The sequence below is a fragment of the Acartia tonsa genome, chromosome 15, assembly GCF_053477335.1.
Source record: "Acartia tonsa isolate MP-2025a chromosome 15, ASM5347733v1, whole genome shotgun sequence".
In the NCBI taxonomy this organism is placed as follows: domain Eukaryota; kingdom Metazoa; phylum Arthropoda; class Copepoda; order Calanoida; family Acartiidae; genus Acartia; species Acartia tonsa.
In genome coordinates, this window is record NC_137274.1 from 1,054,667 (window position 1) to 1,072,405 (window position 17,739).

Consider the following 17,739-nt stretch of genomic DNA (forward strand, 5'->3'; position numbering starts at 1 on the left):
TAATTTATGAGAACAGATAAGAAAATGCTACACAATCCCTTTAATTTTTGAGGGAAAATAAGAAAAATGCTTTAAAATTCCTTTTATTTATTAGCGTAAATGAAAAATAAACTAATTCACAGCCCCTTTAATAATTCAGTATCTTAAATGAGAAAAATGCTTCACTGTCCCTTTAATTAAAGCTGAGAAAAACACCTTCAAAATCTCAATCTCTTTAATTAATGAGTATATTATCAAACAAATATCCCTTTTATTTATGAGTAAAAATGAGAAAAATACTTCATATTCCCTTTAACTAGTGAATATAGTATCCTGTATAGAGAAAAAGAGTTTGTAAACTGGAGACCTGTCATACCTACAAGAGATGCTGAAGTAAACAAACCAATAGAGTAAGTTAAATTTAAGACTTCCAGATAGTGTTGGGCAAATTATCCGGTTTGACCAAATATCCAGCCGGATATCCGGCCATTTTCGATATCTGGCAGGATATTAAAACTATCCGGATACGGGATAGCCGGCTTATTTATAATGCCGGATATCCGGTAATCTGGCTGGATATCCGGTAATTTGCCGGAAATGTGGTTATACGGCCGGATATCAGGTAATTTGCCGGATATCCGGTATTGGACAGATATCTGGCCGATTATCGGAAATCCGACATAGAAATCAGCCAGATATCTGGTATCCGGCCAAAAAAAGTATCTGGCCCATCCCTACTTCCAGATAAAGGTTGTAGAATAAAAGGGTTGGTTTTCTGCAAAAGGCAGAAAAACCAACTCTTTGATTGCATGACCTTTTTCTGAAATTCTAACATTTTTCAAATTTTCTTGCATTTTAAACATCTTTTACATGATTAATATACTATTAAATGAATTTTTGAATGATGATTCTTGGAACCATAAGGCAAATAGTATATAATTACGTAAAAGTGGTTCCAACTGCTGCTATGTCAGGTGCTCAACATCAATAGTTAGAGTAGGGGGGGGGGGGGGATGCCTTGGCCCAAACCCAGGTGCAACTCATTATATTGCACGGTTAGGGCTTCTAGAAAAAGGTCGAGCAATCAAAGCAAACCAAGATTTGGTTCAGAGATGAACTAAATTAAAATATCATATTCAGAAGAAGGTCTTGCTTTATAATTGATCATTAATGTTGATGTTCGTTTGTCCTACAGTCAATGCTTTAATTACGCCCCTAGAGGCCTCTAAGGGCACGTAATGAGGGGGAAGTTGAATTTGATAACCCAATTTTTTATTCTAGATTTAATAAAAAGAAAAAAAATTTGGGGGGGGAGAGTTTTAATTCCAGTAAAAAAATCAAATATAAAAATGGGGGGGGGTGGATTTTTTTTGTTGGGGCCATTTCTCATGGGAGGTTGGTGATACCCAAAAATAGTTATAGATCTTCTCAAGACCCTTAAGAAGCTACCCTGTAAAGGAGAAATTGATCGGTTCAGTGGTTAGCAAGATCCTTCGGTACAAACATACAAACACACAAACAAACAGACTTTATTATAAGGATGTTTTATAAGCAAAGCTTTTCTATAATTAGGGTCGGTCCGCCCGTAATGGTTAGCTCTTTTCGCTAATTTAGACATGTTACAATTGTTCTATCGATTTTAAACCTTGTATGATAATTTCTTTAATAGTTGGGTACAATTTAGAAAGCGTAGCATCTCTATAATCTATATCCAGAATGTCCGAACGTCTATTTTAAAATATTGATTTTAACTTTTTATAAGCGAAGCTTTTCTATAATTAGGGTCGGTCCTTCCGTTAGCTTTTATTCATTAATGTAGGCATGTTAGAATTGTCCTATCGATTTCAAACTTTGCATGGTCATTTCTGTAGTAGTTAGGTACGATTTAGAAAGCGTAGCAACTCTATAATCGTTACCAGAATGTCCGTACGTCCATTTTAAACATGTTTAATTTTTTCCTTTTTCATAACAATTTTTTATGTGATAAAATCATCCGATTGATCTGATTTTTTGATTACTGATTCCTATTACAATAAGGTACAATATCATGAGGAAAGCATCTCTATAATCAAGTATTAAAAATGTCAGTATGTCCTTAAACAGAATTCTGTATTTAAGAAGTTTTGCAACAAATTTACGTATAATTTTGTCAAACCTTATATTTTCAGATTTTGTATATTAGTTCTGACACTCAACAAAAGTTAATGTTCGTCTGTCATATCGTTTCAGAGCTTCGTTTTTATGGACGTTGTCATCCTTTTTTTTTATAATTCTTTACTATGTGACTGCTAACAAACACGTGGTAGGAGCAGAACTTTGTAATTGGGGGAAGAAGGTAAAGAGATATAAATAGGGGAAGGAAGGAGATCGGAAGGGAGAGAGAGAGGAACGAGGGGATAGAAAATGTGTACAACATTGTAGCGAGACGACGGAAAATAAACGATACAGTTTTTAAATTAACGTGGTACTTTTGTCATATTAGCTTTACATTAATTTTATGTGCATCAAATTTTGAGAAAAATTCAAATTAGGGATATAAATCTTAAAAAGAAGTATTGTGCCCCGTCCCCCTTTTTTTCAACACTCTAAATGATTCTTATTTAAACAAAATTTATTGTTTATATTATAAAATGATAATACATAATATAATGAAGAAATTGGGTTATCATTACGAAACATTGCTTTACTAACTGTAAGTTGTTGTTAAAATTATTTTCTAACAAATAGATTTCCATTTCAAATGTAGAAATGATTTTGCCTAAAATGAATCTTTTCTGAAAAGCAGAAATCATATATTTTAGAACGGGTCGAAATTATAAAAAAAAACAAATGTTTAAAAAAATATAATGCAAAATTAATTGATTTAAACTAAATTTTAAAAAAAACTAATAGTTGATTAGTTATGGTTAAACTTTTGCCGTCTACAATCTGAAGCCTAAAGAATGTTAAGCTAACACAGGCACAAATTTTACGGGAAAAATATAGTTAGTAACTGTGCTGCTAGATGGCTCGGTTTATAAAAAATTATTTGTTTAATGGATCTAAAATATAATTTTCTATTTTATTTTTACCTTAGAAAATATTTAATTATTATATTAAACCCTAAAAAGCCTCAAAAATTTTAGTTTTATTACTTTTCTATTTAAAGTAGCAATCAATTCAAAAATGCATCTAAAAGTATTCAAAATGAAGCTTTATTTAGCAAGATTATACTTCACAGAATTATTTCTGTAGTATATATCCTTTGTTTCTTTTCGAAACTTTAAAATAGCTAATCCATGATGATGAGCTGAAAGTTTAGTCCTGAGCGTGAGAAGGCGTTGGTAGTTAATTCTGTCAACTTATCGATGATCGCTTGGAAGTCACTAGCTGACAACCTAGATGGACTTAGACATCGGCTGAGTGGTATATTCTTTTCTAAAGTATGATTGTTCATACGCCTTATGATAAATTAATCTCCTCCATTGTATATGCACAAGGGGATTGTCGTTGATAACCCTGTGGGGCTTCAATGTGACTTAACCTATGAAAATGCTCACCCCCTACCCATCTTTTTTAAAAATTATTTCAAATTAAGAGGGTTTCTGTGCCATTCCAGGCACTGATAAGAAAAATCACGAATTTCGGCATTGACTTTTATGAACAAGCAACTACTACTCTGAAAAAAATTTCGATCATTAAGGAGGGAGGGGATATTGGGCTGTTAATTAAACTAGTACCCAAAGTTTTATAATAATGATTGTCATTCGTTGGCCTTAAAACTTTGGGGACCTTAATTGAATTAGATTGGATGGTTCATTAAGATGAAGGTCCAAACGTTTCAACCAATAATTGTAATCTACAAAAGGGTTAATTTTTTTGTGTCATCATTGGGGATGTATTGTATATCAATTTATCGGCCATTGTCTCATCCCTTTAGAACCCTGGCTCAGCTGTTCCTTGTGCCTTGTATCTTTATGAGCTTTGCTATACTTATGAATGTTATCAACCGTTAATATAATTCACTTTGTCTGTCCGTCCGTCAGTCAGTCCGTAACGCTATGTGGAAATTTGATTTTCTTGGCCCATATTAAACATAGACTGCTGAAACTTTTAGTGAAGATTCCTATGACATATGCTCATCTAATCTATACATTGTTTTGTCCATCTGTCTGTTAATTGGCGTGCTAGATTGATTTCTAGATTTTTACGTTTTTGTAATTTTCTCAACTTCTTTTCAAGACAGACGACTGAAATTTTCAGAAGTTAAATAAATTCATATTTTCACCACGTTCCATTAAGATTGGTATACTAATAGTTCTAATCAATTCCTGGGTTTTTTAAAGTTTTCATGATTTTATCAAACCTTATTAAAGATATACGGATGACATTTTCAGGAATTGAATAAGTTTACACTCTACATATTTTTATTGAGGTTGGGGTGCTAGATCGATTCCTAGTTTTTCAAGTTTTCGTAATTTTCTTGACTCCTGTTCAAGATAAATGGCTGGAATTTTTAGGGACTAATTAAGTCAACATTTTACCTATTTTCACCAAGTTTTTTTAATACTTGCAATTGGTGCTTGATCGATTTCTAGATTTTCACTTTTTTATTATTAGATTAATGCTTCAAAAGACCATTATACATTTTTTGTAAGTTTTCGTGATTTATTTTACTTAAGTTTTTCTTATGACATACTCAATAGATCATTTTCTCTTCGCTACTTATGGATGTTACCATCCCGTTCTCTTTGTTTTATTCATTATGTCATATTTTATGGATTACTGATTAATTGTCTAATTATTGGATTAAACAAGGTTGATAACATCCAACAGAAGGAAAGTTTACAGAATTAATGGAGTGTATCATCCCCCCTTAGCATAATAAAGGGGGTTGGATGATACACCCCCTCTAGGGTTTCAACTCTAAGTAATAAGCGGGAAGTAATAGTTATTTCTCGTATCGTATTATAAACGGCTTTCCGCGGATATAGAATGTACAATTATAAGATTAAAACTAGTTTTTTTAGCCCTGAGGTGCCGGAGGCACCGGCTAAAAAAATGGTTTTAATCTTATGATTGTACATTTCTATATTCGTAGAAAACTGGATATAATACGATGCTAGACATAGTTTTTTTCGTATGGATGAGAACCGGTTCCTATCCACCGGATTCGAATGAATACGAGAAAAACAATTACCAATTCATTTCAAAAAGCTGTGACGATTTTTTGTAGTTATTTTTCTTCACATTTGTATTTTTCTCTGAATAGAATTAATTTCATAATGTTAACGGACAGACGCATATCCTTATACTAAAGTAACAGGATGTCTATGTGTTTGTCTGTGTGTTTGTACCGAAGGATCTTGCTAAACGCTGAACCGATCGGGTTCTCCTTAACAGGGTAGATTTTCATAGGTCCCGGGAAGGTTTATAACTATTTTGGGGGAGGGTACCACCACCCTCCCAAGAGAAATCGCCCCTAGAAAAAATTACCCCTCCCGAAAAAGAGACTTAAACGAAACATAAACCAATTATTTCTCTAATTAGATATTTTAAATAAAAAAAAACATTCAAATTGCCACTAGAGGCCTCTAGGGGCGTAGCCGCTAGTAAATTATAGAGTACGTAGTGCAGAAAGTATGCTACATTGCATTGTAATGGACTAATGATTTCACATAAATAAATTTAAAAGACAGACCGACGTGCATTAATTGTAGAGAATCACAGCAAGAATCACAGCTGGAAACTGACCCAAATATTACAATCCCTCTTTAAACAAAATTGAAACAGGTTTAATTTGAGGCTTATTCGCGGCTGGTGCGCAGCTGCCGAGCCCTGGTATATTAAGTTATGATCAATCAATATTTTCACATGCCAATGCAATAATAAACTAACAAGGATGACAACATCCTTAAAAGTAAATCAGAAGGAATTATCCGAACTTAATAAGAAGAATATATTAATTTGTAAATCTAGACAAAATTGTATATAAAGTTGAAAAATTGCGTGAATATAAGATACTTCATAAGGCCATACTTTCATTTTTAGCCTTTAATTATAGGGTTGCTTCGCTAATAAAATTGTACCTTGTCCTACGCATAATTATTCCAAAAATCAGATGTATAATCTTTTCTGTATTTTTTTTACAATTCAATAGTAGATTGGCTTTTGATCTATAAACTATTTTCGTAAAGCGAAGCTTTTCTATATTAGGATTGGTCCGTCCGTCTAAGACGGGCATCATAGCAACTCTATTATCGTTAGTTACCAGCATGTCCTTACGTCCATTTTAAACATGTTCATTTTTAACTTTTTAACAACAATTTTAAATGGGATATAATCATCCGATTTATCTGATTTTTTATACAAGTGTTAATGTCCATTTCTCCTACCTTTTTTCAGAGCTTTGCTTTTATGGATGTTTTAACAGCAAATTATGATAGTCTACAAGTGTTAATGTTCGTTTGTCCTAATTCAGAGCTTCGCTTTTATGGATGTTGTCATACTTGTTATTTTAATATCATTCTTGTTAATTAAGAATTTTATGCGAATCTGGGCAACGTGATTGGGCATCCTGCTCCTATGATGGCAGATACAGGTAACATTTTATAAACTGGTACCCAAAGTTTTATAAACTAGTACCCAAAGTTTTATAAATTTGTACCCAAAGTTTTATAAACTGGTTCCCAAAGCTCTTACGATGGCAGATACAGGTAAGATTTTATAAACTGGTACCCAAAATTTTATAAACTGGTACCCAAGGTTCTTTTGATGGTAGATAGAGGTAAGACTTTAGAAACTGGTACCCAAAGTTTTATAAACTGGTACCCAAAGTTTTATAAATTGTTACCCAAAATTTTATAAACTGGTACCCAATGTTTTATAAACTGGTACCCAAAGTTTTATAAACTGGTGCCCAAAGTTTTATAAACTGGTACCCAAAGTTTTATAAAATGGTACACAAAGTTTTATAAACTGGTACCCAAAGTTTTATAAAATGGTACACAAAGTTTTATAAACTGGTACCCAATGTTTTATAAACTGGTACCCAAAGTTTTATAAATTTGTACCCAAAGTTTAATAAACTGGTACCCAAAGTTTTATAAACTGGTGCCCAAAGTTTTATATACTGGTACCCAAAGCTTTATAAACTGGTACCCAAAGTTTTAAAAACTGGTACCCAAAGTTTTATAAACTGGCACCCTATGATGGAAGATACAGGTAAGATTGGCAGCTTATTGTTATTTGAAGAATTATTGTGTGTGTGTGTGCGTGTGTATGTGTATGTGTATTTATGTGTAAGTGTGTCTGTGTGTATGTGTGTGAGTGATTTCTCTTGGGAGGGTGATGGAACCCTCCCCGAAAATAGTTTTAATTAGTTTCAAACCTTCCCGGGACCTATGAGAAGCTACCCTGTAAAGTAGAACCATAACGGTTCAGCGGTTAGCGAGATCCTTTTGTACAAACTGACAGAAAAACATTCTGTTATATTATTATAATGATAATCATTTTATTTTTAAATAAATCTTTGCTTATAGATATCCAGATTCGATTTGCCAAGAAAGAAATATTATCTCAAATGGGAGCCAAGAAACTGATTCTATCCCATGTAGCAGCCAAGTAATATACCTGGATGAAGCCACCGAGCAAATAAATATTCCAGGTAAAAGATTCCAATCCGATTATTATCCGTTGGATTAGAACCGGTTCTCCGCTATACTATCCGCATAATATCCGCGGAAAACTGTCTGTAATACGTAGCGATAAATAACTATTAAACTCGGGGATCTAAAAGGATAAGACAATGGCCGATTGATTGTTGTACATCTCCAATGATGATACACAAAACTACCCTTTTTGTTCATTAAAATTAGTAGCTGAGACGGTTAAACATTCAACTTTATGAGTCCCAAAAGTTTTTAGGCCAACGAATAAGAAAATATTATTATAAAACTTTGGGGACTAGTGTAATAAACAGTCCAATCTCCCCTCTCTCTCTGACCTATAGTGCCTAGTAAAAAATAACTTCATACAATACAAATGACCAATGATAGGCCATTATACATTTTACCATTGGTCAGTTACAATGTACACTGACCTATCATTGGTCATTTGTGTTGTATGACGTCATTTATTATTAGACACTATAAGCTGTTTCAAGGTAAAAGGGAAGTAAAGGAGAAACCCTTTGTGAGATATTAAAAAAAACATGGGGGAAGGGGAAATAGGGCTGTTTATTACACTAGTCCCCAAAGTTTTAGAATAACGTTTTCTTATTTTGTTGTTTCATTAGAGTGTCCAAACGTAACCACTTATCGTAATCATCAATAGGTGTTATTTTGTGTATCATCATTGGGGATGTACATCAATATATCGGCCATTGTCTTATCCCTTTAGATCCCTGCCAAAAAAACTATCATTTATTATTGGTTAAAATTCTCCATCTTTGCTTTAAGATTTTAAAAAATTATCGACCAAAAATTAACAGATTTTTTTCTATCCTTTTTGGGAGATTTTTGTGTAAACATTGAAATCTCAAATTATTGATGAAACAAGGATGATAATATCCATAAAAGCGAAGCTCTGACACGGTAGGACAAATGAACATTATTAGTTTGTAGAGTGTCAGAGCTTTGTTGTCATTCTTTTTTTTTGAGAAATAACTCAGAGGGGGGCCAATGTGCTGTTTATAAAACTAGTCCCCAAAGTTTTATTATAACTTTTTCTTATTCGTTTCAACTTTGGGGACTTTTACTGAGCTATGATTGGTTGATTTATTAAGTTGAGTGTACAAACGTTTAAACTACTAATTTAATCTACAGAATGGGTAATTTTGTGTATCATTATTAGGGATGTACATCAATTTATCGGCAATTGTCTTATCCCTTTAGATCCCTGACTAACTTGTGTATTATTATTTTTAGGTCCTCAAGATTTTGGTTGGATTATTACTCCTGGCTTTCCTCACATGGTGACTCAAATTTCAGAGGTACCCAAAGTTTTATTATTATTCTTGGTACCCAAAGTTTTATTATTACTCTGGTACTCAAAGTTTTATTATTACTCTGGTACCCAAAGTTTTATTATTACTCTGGTACCCAAAGTTTTATTATTACTCTGGTACCCAAAGTTTTATTATTACTCTGGTAACCAAAGTTTTATTATTACTCTGGTACCCAAAGTTTTATCATTACTCTGGTACCCAAAGTTTTATTATTACTCTGGTAACCAAAGTTTTATTATTACTCTGGTACCCAAAGTTTTATCATTACTCTGGTACACTGGTACCCAAAGTTTTATCATTACTCTGGTACACTGGTACCCAAAGTTTTATCATTACTCTGGTACACTGGTACCCAAAGTTTTATCATTACTCTGGTACACTGGTACCCAAAGTTTTATCATTACTCTGGTACACTGGTACCCAAAGTTTTATCATTACTTTTTGATTTCCTCACACAGCGCCACAAGTTTCAGAGGTACCCAATGTTTTATTATTACTCCTGAATTGCCTAACACGGTGACACAAAATATAGAGATAAATATTGGAAGGGGGGGAATTAGAATTACACTGGTATCCAAAGTTTTATTATTACTCTGGTAACCAAAGTTTTATTATTACTCTGGTACTCAAAGTTTTATTATTACTCTGGTACCCAAAGTTTTATTATTACTCTCGTACCCAAAGTTTTATTATTACTCCTGGTACCCAAAGTTTTATCATTACTCCTGGTACCCAAAGTTTTATTATTACTCCTGGTACCCAAAGTTTTATTATTACTCCTGGTACTCAAAGTTTTATTATTACTCTGGTACCCAAAGTTTTATTATTACTCTGGTAACCAAAGTTTTATTATTGCTCCTGGTACTCATAGTTTTATTATTACTCTGGTACCCATGTTTTATTATTACTACTGGTACCCAAAGTTTTATTATTACTCCTGGTACCCATGTTTTATTATTACTCTGGTACCCATGTTTTATTATTACTCTGGTACCCAAAGTTTTATTATTACTCTGATACTCAAAGTTTTATTATTACTCTGGTACCCATGTTTTATTATTTCTCCTGATTCCCAAAGTTTTATTATTACTCTGGTACCCAAAGTTTTATTATTACTCAGTACCCAAAGTTTTATTATTACTCTGGTACCCAAAGTTTTATAATTACTCTGGTACCCAAAGTTTTATTAGTACTCTGGTACCCAAAGTTTTATCATTACTTCTGGATTTCCTAACATAATGAGAGTATGTATATTTGTACACTTTCCAACCAATAATATAACCAGATTGTTCCTCTATTGTTTTCCTATTGGCTGATTTAAAGAGTATGTATCTAGTTCTTCTATATCTATTATTTACATTGAGAGTATGTATATATGTACAGTTTCTAACCAATAATATGGCTGGATTGTGTCTCCACTGTTTTCCTATTGGCTGATTTTAAGAGTATGTATCTAGTTCTTTTATATCTATTATTTACATTGAGAGTATGTATATATGTACAGTTTCTAACCAATAATATAACCAGATTGTTCCTCTACTGTTTTCCTATTGGCTGATTTATAGAGTAGGTATCTAGTTCTTTTATATCTATTATTTACATTGAGAGTATGTATATATGTACACTTTATAACCAATAATATGGCTGGATTGTGTCTCCACTGTTTTCCTATTGGCTGATTTATAGAGTAGGTATCTAGTTCTTTTATATCTATTATTTACATTGAGAGTATGTATATATGTACACTTTATAACCAATAATCAGTGGCGTGCGAACCGAAGGGGGCATTTGGGGCAATCGCCCCCCCCCCCTAGCGACCAAAACGCCCCCCCCTGCCCCCCCCTAGCCACCGCCCCCCCTGCCCCCCCCCCTAAATGTTGAAAAATGCCCCATTTTGCCCCCCCCTGGTCAACAAAAATGCCCCTTTTTGCCCCCTACCCTACAAAAAGCAAAACTATCCCAATTTCCAAAAAAAAGATCAAGAAATACTCAACAAAAAAAAATTTTTGAACATAACAAACCAGGTAATAGGAAGTATTTTATTTGTATAATATAAACTTTTTACCAAAGAATTTTATACATCCCCAATGATGATACACAAAATTACCCCTTATATAGATTACAATTAGTGGATGAAATGTATGGAAACTCGACTTAATTAACCAACCAATCAAAATTCCATTAAAGTCCCCAAAGTTGTTGAGCCAATGAATAAGAAAATTTTATATGAAATATTGGGGACTAGTGTAATGAATAGCCCAAAAACCCCTCCCTCCCTGCATATTTGAAGAAAAAAATTTGTGCTTCGCGCTCTTCCAAATGGTTTCTGCTTTTAATCACATTGCATTGTATATTTAGTTTTTATTTCTATAAAAACATGTGTAAACAACAAATATTTAATCAAAAAGTTATTTTATATAAAAAAGAAACAGCGTTGATATTTATCTAAGCCTTTTTCTCAACACTGTATGTCTGTCTAAATAAATAACTATATATGATGTCATTTTATTTTCAGGATAAGTTTATCATTTTTTTTGTGTACATACTAGATCTTTTCATGAAAATACCCACTTTCGAATTTCAATCTTCTGCTAACCTAAAAAGTTACTTTAGGGGCCTAGAAATATATGTACAAAATTTCAGCTCTCTATCTCTACTGGCGACCTAGCGCCAGGCATGTAAAATATCAACAGATAACGGTAGCACGGCGGTTTTAACAATATCTCAGTAATGTGCAGGTTTTCAGCTCTTCTGCATATTTCAATTTAAACACATAAGGCCAAAGATATTATATCCAAAAAATCTTTTGTCAAAGTCTACTCTAGACCTAGCGCCAGTCAGTTTTCTAAAATCATGCATTTTATACCTGTGAAAAATGAAATCGCCAGCGCTAGGTGTAGAGTAGACTTTGACAAAAGATTTTTGGGATATCATATCTTAGGCCTTATGTGTTTAAGTTGAAATATGCAGAACACCTAAATTCACCTTCCAAACCATTCTCTAAGCATTTTAATTTTTTTTTAGAAATAACGGGATTTCAAAACTGCCTTTTGAAAAGGCCTAAAAAATATCTTTTTTTGTCCCTTTTTTCACTGTATATAGTTACAACTTATTAAGATATTATTCTCAGTTAAAAAAAAATTGGCGCTTCCAGCACCAAAACCGGCAAAAACAGGCAGTTAAACTTCTGAACCCCTACTTAACCCCCTGACAGACCCCCCCTCTATCTCGGCTCCTGTTACAGATAGAGACGTAAAACTTTTTTCTGGTTGTTCATGTGTATTTTTAGAGAATTGCTTTTTATAGTCATAGCGGTCAGACCGCTCCTTATCCGCTTTTTAGCGTCCAGCCGCTAAATATTAAAACAGCTGTAGAGCGGCCAATTTTAAAGCTAAGAAAACCAAATTTTATGACAAATTATTATTTTTTATAATAAAAAAATACCTTTTTTGACCATCGCCAAAACACGACAAATAACGGAAACCGCCAATTTTGGTGGTAAAACGGCCAATTTTAAAGCTAAGAAAACCAAATTTTATGACAAACTATTATTTTTTATAATAAAAAAATACCTTTTCTGATCATCGCCAAAAAACGACAAATAACGGAAACCGCCAATTTTGGCGGTAAGACAGCGGTTGGCGGCGCTAAATAATATTTTTATCTGTTTATAGTTACAACTTATTAAGATATTATTCTCAGTTAAAAAAAAAATTGGCGCTTCCAGCACCCAAACCGGCAAAAACAGGCAGTTAAACTTCTGTATCCCTACATAACCCCATAACAGACCCCCCTCTATCTCGGCTCCTGTTACAGATAGGGACGTAAAACTTTTTTCTGTTGGTTCATGTGTATTTTAAGAGAAAATTACTTTTTCTAGTCATAGCGGTCAGACTGCTCCTTATCCGCTTTTTAGCAGCCAGCTGCTAAATATTAAAAAAGCTGTAGAGCGGCCAATTTTAAAGCTAGGAAAACCAAATTTTATGACGAGCAATTATTTTTCATAACAAAAAAAACGACGAATACCGGAAACCGCCAATTTCGGCGGTAAAACGGCGGTTGGCGGCGCTAGTTTTATCTGTTTATGATCACAATAAAGACTACATACAAAAATTGGCTGGTCTAGAGCTGTTTTAGAATTCCGCTACTGGCAGCTTAAAAACGGCAAAACTACAGGTAGGAAATAAAAAATCAGTTAAAAGTCGGTCAAGGAGTGGCCAAACGGTCATGGCCTTACTATTCAGGGAAGTTTATTATTACTCAAGAATTAATATATATTTTTAAAAAAATTTAATTTATTTAAAGCTTACATGGACTGCCGCCACTGGCTGCGGTCAGCTGAAAACAACAGCTGATTTAAAAAAAAAAATTAATATGTCATGTAGGCATGTAAGATAAGCTTAATTTTACAATTTTAAGTCTATGAGTAAAAAAATAAATACACTGGAGCCATTCAAAGTTATTTGAAGACTAGGAGGAACACCTAATTTTCATCTTATTTTTTACTAAGGTTGATTAAATATTACAAAAGTAATTACAAGAGAGTTGTCCTTACTTCTGATCTTAGAGCTTTGTCTTTATGGATGTTGTCATCCTATTTTTTGTCTGTATTTAATCACTTATTAATGTTGTCATCATTGTCATATTATTTGATAAAAATATCAATGCTTTACAAATAAAATTTATAGAGAAGATCATCTTGATGTTTTTAATAATTAGATTTGTATATTTTGATTTTGTTGTTAACCCTTTGTAAACAAATTGATAATATTTCTAAATGTTATTTTTTTTAAATTGTCTGCGTCTGGCATCTGACTAAAATAAAAATCTATTACATCAGTTTAAACAATTAACTGTCTTGACCCTTTCCAGACCTTAATCAGCCAATTTTTGTATGTAGTCTTTTATTGTGATCATAAACAGCTAAAAATATTAATTGGCGCCGCCAACCGCCATTTTACCGCCGAAATTGGCGGTTTCCGTTACTTGTCGTTTTTTGGCGATGGTCAGAAAAAGCATTTTTTTTGTTATGAAAAATAATTGCTCGTCATAAAATTTGGTTTTCCTAGCTTTAAAATTGGCCGCTCTACAGCTTTTTTAATATTTAGCGGCTGGCTGCTAAAATGCGGATAAGGAGCAGTCTGACCGCTATGACTAGAAAAAGTAAATTTCTCTAAAAATACACATGAACCAACAGAAAAAAGTTTTACGTCTCTATCTGTAACAGGAGCCGAGATAGAGGGGGGTCTGATATGGGGTTAAGTAGGGATACAGAAGTTTAACTGCCTGTTTTTGCCGGTTTGGGTGCTGGAAGCGCCAATTTTTTTAAACTGAGAATAATATCTTAATAAGTTGTAACTATAAACAGATAAAAATATTATTTAGCGCTGCCAACCGCCGTTTTACCGCCAAAATTGGCAGTTTCTGTTATTTGTCGTTTTTCGGCGATGATCAGAAAAGGTATTTTTTTATTATAAAAAATAATAGTTTGTCATAAAATTTGGTTTTCTTAGCTTTAAAATTGGCCGTTTTACCGCCAAAATTGGCGGTTTCCGTTATTTGTCGTTTTTCGGCGATGGTCAGAAAAGGTATTTTTTTATTATAAAAAATAATAATTTGTCATAAAATTTGGTTTTCTTAGCTTTAAAATTGGCCGCTCTACAGCTGTTTTAATATTTAGCGGCTGGACGCTAAAAAGCGGATAAGGAGCAGTCTGACCGCTATGACTAGAAAAAGCAATTCTCTAAAAATACACATGAACAACCAGAAAAAAGTTTTACGTCTCTATCTGTAACAGGAGCCGAGATAGAGGGGGGGTCTGTCAGGGGGTTAAGTAGGGGTTCAGAAGTTTAACTGCCTGTTTTTGCCGGTTTTGGTGCTGGAAGCACCAATTTTTTTTTAACTGAGAATAATATCTTAATAAGTTGTAACTATATACAGTGAAAAAAGGGACAAAAAAAGATATTTTTTAGGCCTTTTCAAAAGGCAGTTTTGAAATCCCGTTATTTCTAAAAAAAAATTAAAATGCTTAGAGAATGGTTTGGAAGGTGAATTTAGGTGTTCTGCATATTTCAACTTAAACACATAAGGCCTAAGATATGATATCCCAAAAATCTTTTGTCAAAGTCTACTCTACACCTAGCGCTGGCGATTTCATTTTTCACAGGTATAAAATGCATGATTTTAGAAAACTGACTGGCGCTAGGTCTAGAGTAGACTTTGACAAAAGATTTTTTGGATATAATATCTTTGGCCTTATGTGTTTAAATTGAAATATGCAGAAGAGCTGAAAACCTGCACATTACTGAGATATTGTTAAAACCGCCGTGCTACCGTTATCTGTTGATATTTTACATGCCTGGCGCTAGGTCGCCAGTAGAGATAGAGAGCTGAAATTTTGTACATATATTTCTAGGCCCCTAAAGTAACTTTTTAGGTTAGCAGAAGATTGAAATTCAAAAAAGGGTATTTTCATGAAAAGATCTAGTACATACCCTTACAAAAAGACATGTTTTTTTATGGCAATTTTCATTAAAAACCCTTAAAACTAACTACACTCTATATTCTTAACTTGATAAAATACGCCACTTTTGTTGTCTTTAATTGATTTTAGTTCAAAGGGGGAGTAAATATTTTTAGGTGCGCTTCACGCACCGCCCTTATAAATCCTTGGAAACACCACTTAACATTTAACAGAGTTTTAAAGTGCCATTAAAAGAGGGTAGGATATGTTAATATAACTTTTTAGCTTTTCTATAATTCACTATGGCTGTCAGTACGTAATGCTAAGGGGGAAATGTGATTTTTTCAACTGCAATTAAAGATAGAAGGCTAAAACTTAATGTTAACATTCCCATCATTATGGAGTATGATTAACTATCAAAAATTCATGGAGGTCGGACTGCTTTTCAGGACGTTTTTGGCTATTTTTGTATCTTTTAAATTTCGGGTATAGTCCCTTTTGTGACATTGCCTCTTAAGGTGCATTTTGTCGTATTTTCACAGTATCTTTTCACCTATTTATAGCTCCTGCGGGGCCAATTGCCTAACCCTGCGGGGAAATCACCTGACCTAACTTAACCTAGATTAACCTTATAAAAGCTACTATGAAAATACAACGAAATGCCCTTTAAGAGGCGTTGCCACAAAAGAGACTATACCCCAAAGTTTTCCATATTTCTAAAAGATTTTTATATCTGTAGATGAAAGGACAAGTAATTTTTTTTATTTTTTAAATAGTTCTTTATATCTTTGGTTTTTATGGTACGATAAATTTTTTTGGTGGATTATAATATTTCGAGCATCCAGTATGTAATTTACTTTGACTGTCATCACACAACATACAGGAAAAAGGATTTGTGACTTTTTCTACCTAAAATATATATTTATTTCAACAGATGCTCTTTAAATCTACTTGTCTGAATTCTTATTAATGATTTTTTGTGCTTTGCTACTTAAAGATGTTGTCATCCTTGTTGTCATACAATAAAGAAATATTTAAAATCAGTTTTACATATTAGGTTAATTTTTGGTAAATTATTTCCAAAATGAGTGTTTTTATCTCCCCCCCCCCATTTTTTTTAATGGGGTTATTCATCCTTCCTGCTGAGATTTTATAACATCCCCTTCCACCCATAAAAAAGGTTTTGTGGTGGGGGGGGGGGGGAAGGTTAAATTATCTTCTGTACTATTTTTTCGAAGATGCTTTCTAGCTCCCTTCCCTCCAGTCATTGCAGGGTGGGGAGAAAAGGATGGGGGAGAAGAGATGGGGGGGGGGTGAAAGAGATGTGGGATATGATAGGGGAAGGGATGGGGAAGAAGGGATAAGAAATAGAAGGCCCATAATCAAATAATCCCACCCCTTAAAACGCCCTTATTTAAAATTAGTATATATAATCACTTTGCTTTAGGGGGGGGCAAAATTTTACAAAATCTTCAAAATGCCCCCCCCTAGACAAAGTGCTTCGCACGCCACTGCCAATAATATAACCAGATTGTGTCTCCATTGTTTTCCTATTGGCTGATTTAGAGATTATATATCTAGTCTTCTATATCTATTATTTACATTGAGAGTATGTATATATGTACAGTTTCTAACCAATAATATAACCAGATTGTTCCTCCACTGTTTTCCTATTGGCTGATTTATAGAGTATGTATCTAGTTCTTTTATATCTATTATTTACATTGAGAGAATTTTTATATGTACACTTTCTAACCAATAATATAACCAGATTGTTCCTCTACTGTTTTCCTATTGGCTGATTTATAGAGTATGTATCTAGTTCTTTTATATCTATTATTTACATTGAGAGTATTTTTATATGTACACTTTCTAACCAATAATATAACCAGATTGTTCCTCTACTGTTTTCCTATTGGCTGATTTATAGAGTAGGTATCTAGTTCTTTTATATCTATTATTTACATTGAGAGTATGTATATATGTACACTTTATAACCAATAATATAACCAGATTGTGTCTCCATTGTTTTCCTATTGGCTGATTTAGAGATTATATATCTAGTTCTTTTATATCTATTATTTATATTGAGAGTATGTATATATGTACACTATCTAACCAATAATATAACCAGATTGTGTCTCCACTGTTTTCCTATTGGCTGACTTAGATAGAATGTATCTAGTTCTTCTATATCTATTATTTATATTGAGAGTATGTATATATGTACACTTTCTAACCAATAATATAACCAGATTGTTCCTCTAATGTTTTCCTATTGGCTGATTTAAAGAGTATGTATCTAGTTCTT

At 33.2% G+C, this 17,739-nt stretch overlaps 1 protein-coding gene and 1 non-coding gene across 2 annotated transcripts in view; both read left to right on the top strand.

The window, feature by feature from the left end:
* The window catches only part of LOC145307163 (uncharacterized), a 29,021-nt gene that overhangs the window by 9,206 nt on the left and 2,076 nt on the right, over positions 1–17,739 (top strand). Inside the window, exons 7-10 of the mRNA XM_080149516.1 lie at positions 321–389; positions 6,500–6,559; positions 7,500–7,624; positions 8,886–8,950. Coding sequence (XP_080005642.1) covers positions 321–389; positions 6,500–6,559; positions 7,500–7,624; positions 8,886–8,950 — 319 coding nt within the window. The remainder of the gene's footprint in view (positions 1–320; positions 390–6,499; positions 6,560–7,499; positions 7,625–8,885; positions 8,951–17,739) is intronic.
* On the top strand, positions 3,183–3,386 carry LOC145308056 (small nucleolar RNA U3). Its single transcript, XR_013875889.1, has one exon. It is a non-coding gene; the product is annotated as a small nucleolar RNA U3 (small nucleolar RNA).